This window comes from Alexandromys fortis, unplaced genomic scaffold (genome assembly GCF_014885135.2).
Source record: "Alexandromys fortis isolate MF-2015 unplaced genomic scaffold, M_Fortis_MF-2015_v1.1 scaffold_120, whole genome shotgun sequence".
Lineage (NCBI taxonomy): Eukaryota > Metazoa > Chordata > Mammalia > Rodentia > Cricetidae > Alexandromys > Alexandromys fortis.
This window is the reverse complement of record NW_026067999.1, coordinates 3,438,899-3,445,980: the sequence shown is the minus strand read 5'-3', so window position 1 is coordinate 3,445,980 and position 7,082 is coordinate 3,438,899. Positions and strand designations below refer to the sequence as shown.

General features: G+C 39.6%; 1 protein-coding gene across 1 annotated transcript; it reads left to right on the top strand.

Annotated features, from left to right (window-relative positions):
• Positions 1–1,194: 1,194 nt before the first annotated feature.
• LOC126512735 (heterogeneous nuclear ribonucleoprotein A3-like) lies at positions 1,195–2,354 on the top strand. Its single transcript, XM_050160664.1, is given in 2 exon segments — positions 1,195–1,243; positions 1,246–2,354. Coding segments are annotated over 2 exon segments (975 nt in total). The 5' UTR covers positions 1,195–1,209; the 3' UTR covers positions 2,187–2,354.
• The last annotated feature ends 4,728 nt before the right edge of the window (positions 2,355–7,082 follow it).

The following is a 7,082-nucleotide window of genomic DNA, read 5'->3' as shown; positions in this document are numbered from 1 at the left end:
TATAGGAAAGACTAAATTCCTCCCATGTCTCTAGTTATGCCTGTTTAGAGTGCCAAAATCAAAAAGCCAAAATGTGGTAACAAGCAGTTTCATTTCTCCCAGAACAATTGGAAGACGAGGGACATTTATCATAACAGATATGAATAAATTGTCCTCTCAACTGTCTCAAGTAGTCTGACCCAAATCCATTTGACATTTTATTTCAATAGCTAAGCTTAACGTTTTTGGCCCAGCTGATTCTCCAGAAAGAAAGATAGAACACAGAAATTTGATCATTAGAGACACTCATCATCAAAAAGAAAAGGAAGGTGTGGAATCAGCAAGGCATTCAGGAAAACGTGGTGCCAGGAGGGGGGAATGGACACCTCTGGAGCCCACTGCTTTCCTCGGGCTTCTGTGGAGAAGCCAGGGCCCATCTCTCAAGACCTCCCATTTTCTCACTCCTGGCTTTCTCTCCACCCTGTGTCCACTCTCTTTTCTGGCAAGTCTTTATTGGAACTGCTTGGCAGGAAGCCTGGCTCTGTCAGCACAATTCATTCTTCATCTCTACTCTGAGTCCCCTAAGGACCTACGCCTGTGAAACTCATCTTTTTTTTTCTTCTGTAGCCCTCCTCATCCTTTCCACGGTAACACCCACCCCCCATACAGTCTAGCTTCCCAAATGACCAAGAGGGATGAAGAGGTTATAGACTAGACACAAGGAAAGAAAAAGAGAAGGCTAGGGCCTGAGCACATTGTCTCTGCTAATTCCAATCCATGGCATATCTGTTCCCAGTGTTGCACAGTCCCATATACCTATGAGTGTTACTGGACAGCCATGGTGCCACTGTAGAGTGCTGTAGATAGTAAGAAAAGGGACCCCTCATATAAAGGCTTATTTATGCTTCAAGTGTTTATTTCTTTTGACTTAAGTTTAACATGAAAGCAGTAGGCTGTGCAAGTTGCATGAAAGTAAACGACTTAAGAAATTTTAGAAAAGATTGAACTCGAGTTGGAAGAGGCGAGTCCAGTCTCAAAGTGGAGGTAAAACCGCCGGGTTGCCCCCAGCCTGACTCCAGCTGTCGCCACCGCCGGGGGGAGGAGGGCCATGATCCAAAGGAACCAGAACAGTTGAGGAAACTGTTTATTGGTGGTCTGAGCTTTGAAACCACATATGATAGCTTAAGAGAACATTTTGAGAAATGAGACACACTTACAGACTGTGTGGTAATGAGAGATCCTCAAACAAAACGTTCCAGGGGCTTTGGTTTGTGACCTACTCTTGTGTTGAAGAGGTGGATGCTGCAATGTGTGCTCGGCCACACAAAGTTGATGGGAGTGTGGTGGAACCAACGAGAGCAGTTTCTAGAGAGGATTCTGTAAAGCCTGGTGCCCATTTAACAGTGAAGAAAATCTTTGTTGGTGGTATTAAAGAGGACACAGAAGAGTATAACCTGAGAAACTACTTTGAAAAATATGGCAAGATTGAAACCATAGAAGTTATGGAAGACAGGCAGAGTGGGAAAAAGAGAGGATTTGCTTTTGTGACTTTTGATGACCATGACACAGTTGATAAAATTGTTGTTCAGAAATACCATACTATTAATGGGCATAATTGTGAAGTGAAAAAGGCCCTTTCTAAACAAGAGATGCAGTCTGCTGGATCACAGAGAGACCATGGAGGTGGATCTGGCAATTTTATGGGTCGTGGAGGGAACTTTGGAGGTGGTGGAGGTAATTTTGGTCGTGGTGGAAACTTTGGTGGAAGAGGAGGCTATGGTGGTGGAGGTGGTGGCAGCAGAGGTAGTTATGGAGGTGGTGATGGTGGCAGCTATGGTGGTGGTCCTGGTTACAGCAGTAGAGGAGGCTATGGTGGTGGTGGACCAGGCTATGGAAACCAAGGTGGTGGATATGGTGGTAGTGGAGGAGGAGGATATGACGGTTACAATGAAGGAGGAAATTTTGGTGGAGGTAACTATGGTGGTGGGAACTATAATGACTTTGGAAATTATAGTGGACAACAGCAATTAAATTATGGACCCAAGAAAGGGGGCAGTTTTGGTGGAAGAAGCTCAGGCAGTACCTATGGTGGTGGTGGAAGTGGTGGATATGGTAGAGGAAGGTATAAAAAAAACAGCAGAAAAGGGCTACAGTTCTTAGCAGGAGAGAGAGCGAGGAGTTGTCAGGAAAGCTGCAGGTTACTTTGAGACAGTCGTCCTAAATTCATTAGAGGAACTGTAAAAATCTGCTACAGAAGTAGTGATGATCCATAGTCAGAAAAGTTACCGCAGCTTAAACAGGAGGCCCTTTTTGTTCAGGACTGTCAGAGCCACAGTTTGCAAAAAGTGCAGCTATTGATTAATGCAATGTAGTATCAATTAGATGTACATTCCTGAGGTCTTTTATCTGTTGTAGCTTTGTCTTTCTTTTTCTTTTCATTACATCAGGTATTTTGGCCTGTAAATTGTGTTAGTGGTACCAGGAATAAAAAATTAACTTTTCAAAAAAAAAAAAGAAAGAAATTTTAGAAAAGTGTACACCTATATAATCACCCAGACCAAGATCAAGAATACATGTTCTATCCCAAGAGGTTTCTTAATGTCACCCCTACATTAATAGCTCCCATTCCTATCCCTACTTGACAGCAAAAAAAAAAAAAATCTGACTTCTATCATTGCCAGTGAATTTTCCTTCTTCTCGAGCAGCATATACAGTATAATCCATCTGTGCCTGGTTTCTTTCATTTGCCCTAGTATGTGGGACAAGTCATATGGCTACTTCATATAGCAACAATTATTTCTTTTATCAACACTGTGTACCACTCCATTAAATAGACATGAAACAATTTATTTTTTACTCTAATAGTAAAGGAAACTTGGGCAGGTCCAATTTAGGGCTATTATGAATAAACTTGATATAGACTTAGGAGCCATATGCTAGGAATCTGCTTACAGCTACAGACTCTAAATGGCAATCTTTTCAGGTGTCTGGATATACTTTGAAGTCAATGAGCTAAATCTCATTACAAACCTGAGTCTTGAACTTCACTAAGGAATTGCCAAAAGAAAATATTTTAAAAACTATGCAGAAATTTATTGAACAGATATTAGGCAGAAATGTTATACACATGTCTTCTCGAAAGGGAGCCCTTTTTATTTTCTGTGAATGGTACACCTCTATAGATTTAGCCCTATGTTGAAAAATTAGAATGTTAAACACTGGGAATCATGCCCTTCAAATTTGCAATCTAATTATGTAATATACCAAGCCTGTAAACAAGTCTCTGCCACTTGCCAGTTCATCAAGGCATTTAATTACTTGTTGCTGCTCTCACTCATATATCCCCTCTGGAGGTACATAGGTAATCAAGTAATGAACTAAATATTCTTTAATATTCATTTGTCAACATGCGTCAGCCAACTTTAAATTAAGTGAATGTTTATGCATGAGGCTGGCCAGTTTCTATCTATAAAAAAAATTCCCCAAATCAGCTTTGGTTTTGCTTCATGGTCATGATATAAATACTTTTCTTCATAATCCTTATTCTACTCTCTTGCCTGAACCTTTTGAGGCCTCTGTAAATGAATGTGAGTGTGAGAGAGGGAGGGAAGAAGGAAGGGAGAAGGCAGAAAGATGGGAAAAATGAAGAAATGGTCCAGTTTCCTGTACAGTTCCACACATTCTCTTTCATGCTGCTTCCACCCATGCCCAAACCTGCCAGGCAGAAAGAGTGTAGTGATTCATATTAAGGTGGAGAGGTTCCAACACAAATTTTTTGCTGAGGATGGCATTGAGTAAATTGTCACCAAAACCTTCTCACTAAGAATTTTAGGAGCCAGAGGGGTTGAAGACACCACAAGAACTCGGCCCACAGAATCAGCTAAGCAGGGCTCACAGGGGCTCACAGAGACTAAAGCAACAATCATGGAACCTGTATGGGTCTGAGCTAGGTCTTCTACATATACATTATGATTGTGTAGCTGGTTGTTCTTGTGGAACTCCTAACTGTGAGAATGGGAATGTCTCTGACTCTTTTGGCTGATGTGGGATTCCCCTCTGTATGCTGTGACTATGCTTTTTTTTTTTTTTTAACCATTGGTTAATAAAGAAGTTGCTTTGACCTATGACAGGGCAGAATATAGCAAGACAGGAAATCCAAGCAGAGATAGAGGAGGAAAGAAGGCAGAGTTAGAGAGATGTCATGTAGCAGCCAGAGGCGAAAGATGCCAGAACCTTACCAGTAGGTGATACATAGATTAATAGAAGTGGGTTAATTAAGATTTAAGAGTTAACTAGAAATATGTCTGAACCATTGGCCAAACAGTGTTGTAATTAATATAGTCTTTGTGTGATTGATCGGGTCTGGGTGGCCAGGAAATGAACGAGCAGTCTCCGTCTATATTTGCTTGCTCTTAGGACGAATCTTATGGGGTTGCCTCATCTAGCCTCAATATTAGGGTTTGTGCCTAGTCTTATTGTAATTTGCTATGTTTTATTTGATTGATATCCCTGGGAAGCCTGGTCTTTTCTGAAGGGAAATGGGGGAGGAGTGACTCTCTGGTGGAGGAGAGATGGGGGGAAGGGACAGAAAGGAGTAGAGTGTGGGGAGACTGCAGTTAGGGTGTAATAGATGAGAGAAGAATAAATAAATTAACAAATACACATATCTCTACAGGAACATTGTCACCTTAAAACATAGTGGAAATACACCAATAAATGAAGACAAAAACTAACCCAGAGAAAAGTAAAGAACTGTAGAAGAGCTGTAGGCTTTGGCTGGCTCACACTATTGAAGCGTGACTGTTCAATAGTTACTAAGGAATAAGAACTGTTAAATGCATTAGCTTTGCTCCTCACTCTGAAAGAACACTTGGATTTGCAACTTAAGGAAGAAAAATTATTCCTGTTCATAATTTCCAGGGTTTATGTTCAGAGGCTTTGGCTCTACTGAATCTGGGCCTGTGGTCAGGCAGAAGATTTTAGTGGTGGAAGAATGCAGTCAAGGCTACTCACCTCATGAAGAACAGAAACAGCACAATGAAGGAAGAGGAAACCATCAATACCCTTCCTGCTACCACCAATCTATCTCCTCCAACAGCCTTCACTTCTTAAGTCCCAAAGCTCCCCCAAATAGCACCATTAACTGAGAACCAAGCACCCAACCCATGGGCCCATGGAGGACATTTCACATTCAAACCATGGAAGTTGTATACAGGTAAAGCTCCATGGCATTTTTCTGGGCAATGGTCTTTTACAATATGACCCCAAAGAGCATAGGTCTTAAAGCAAAAATTAACAAATATTCTAAAGCCGGACGATGGTGGTGCACGCCTTTAATCCCAGCACTCGGGAGGCAGAGGCAGGCAGATCTCTGTGAGTTCAAGGCCAGCCTGGTCTACAAGAGCTAGTTCCAGGACAGGCACCAAAGCCACAGAGAAACCCTGTCTCGAAAAACCAAAAAAAAAATGATATTTTATCAAATGATAGTTCCTACACAGCAGATAAATAGGGGTGAAAAAAGAACCAACAGGATTAGATAAAAATATTTGTAAAGAATAAATCAGATAAAAGATAAATACCCATGGTATACAGGGAATTTAAAAAACTAAATAGCAAACTCACCTTTTAAAAAATGGTACAAGTACGTGAAAAATTAATACAAAGAAGACATACAAATGGTCAATGGATGCATGAAAAGAAGCTTATTATTGCTACTTCTTGAGAAAATGCAAATGAAAACTGTAATAATAAGCCATAATGAAACATTACACTTGTTAGAATAGCTTTTATCAAATAGATAAGACAAGTGTTGGTGAAGATATGTTTAAAAGAGACCCATTGCATATTGTTGATGGCATGTGAATTGGCATAGTCATCCAAAACAAAATAGAAGAACATTTAAAACTTTTTAAAAAAGAATACAAATATTGTATCTGATTTTATAATTTTGGGATATATGTAGAAAAAAAATTAGATCATTATGCTAATGCAATATTTGTGTTTCTGTTATTCACAATAGGCAAAATACTAAACAAACCAAGTGCCTATCAAAAGATGAATGTATAAAAAAATACAATATGTGTACACAATGAAATTCAGCATTTAAAAGGAAGGAATCTTGTAATTTGAAATGACATAGAACATCCTGGAAGAAACTGTTAAGTGAAATAAACCATGGTTGGAAAGCTAAGTACTGCATAATCCCACTTTTATATAAAACCTTAAAGAATGAAATCATAGAAATAGAAAATAGGATGTTAAGAGGTTAATGATGACATGGGGAGGGAGACAATGGGTAGAAATTGATCAAAGAGTATAACAGTTTCACATAGAAAGGAAAACTGAATTTTGAAATTTTGCATACCAGCATGAATATAGCCAATAAATATGTATATTTCAAAATATGATAGTAAGTTTCAAATAACTCACAAAAAATGATAAATGAACAAAAAATGTATATGATAACTATCTTGATTTAATCATCCTACATTGTATGTGCATGATTCATTGAAACATTACACAGTACCTATAAGTGTATAGAATTGTGATTTGCCAATAAAAACTAACATGAACAGCAAAAGGGTTTTTTTTTTTTTTTTTGGACTGCGAGGGGTAGGTCCACCCACTGAGACAGTGTGCCTGATCTAATGGGAGCTCACCAAAGCCAGGTGGACTGGGACTGAACAAGCATGGGATCAGACCATACTCTCTGAATGTGGTTGACAATGGGGGCTGACTGAGAAGCCAATGATAATGGCACTGGATTTTTGTCTCTACTGCATGTACTGGCTTTCTGGCATCCTAATCTGTTTGGATGCACACCTTTCTAAGCCTGGATAGAGTGGGGAGGGACTTAGACTTCCCACAGGGCCGGATACCCTGCCCTCTCTTAGGACTGGAGGGGAAGTGGGGGAGTGGAAGGAGGGGAGGAAGTGGAAATTTTTAATGGTATTATTTATAAAGCAATAAAAAACAAAACAAAACATTACACGGTGCCTATAAGTGTATAGAATTGTGATTTGCCAATAAAAACTAACATGAACAGCAAAAGGTTTTTTTCCCCTTAGGTTCCAAATAAAACAGAATGAAATATATGCCAAAAC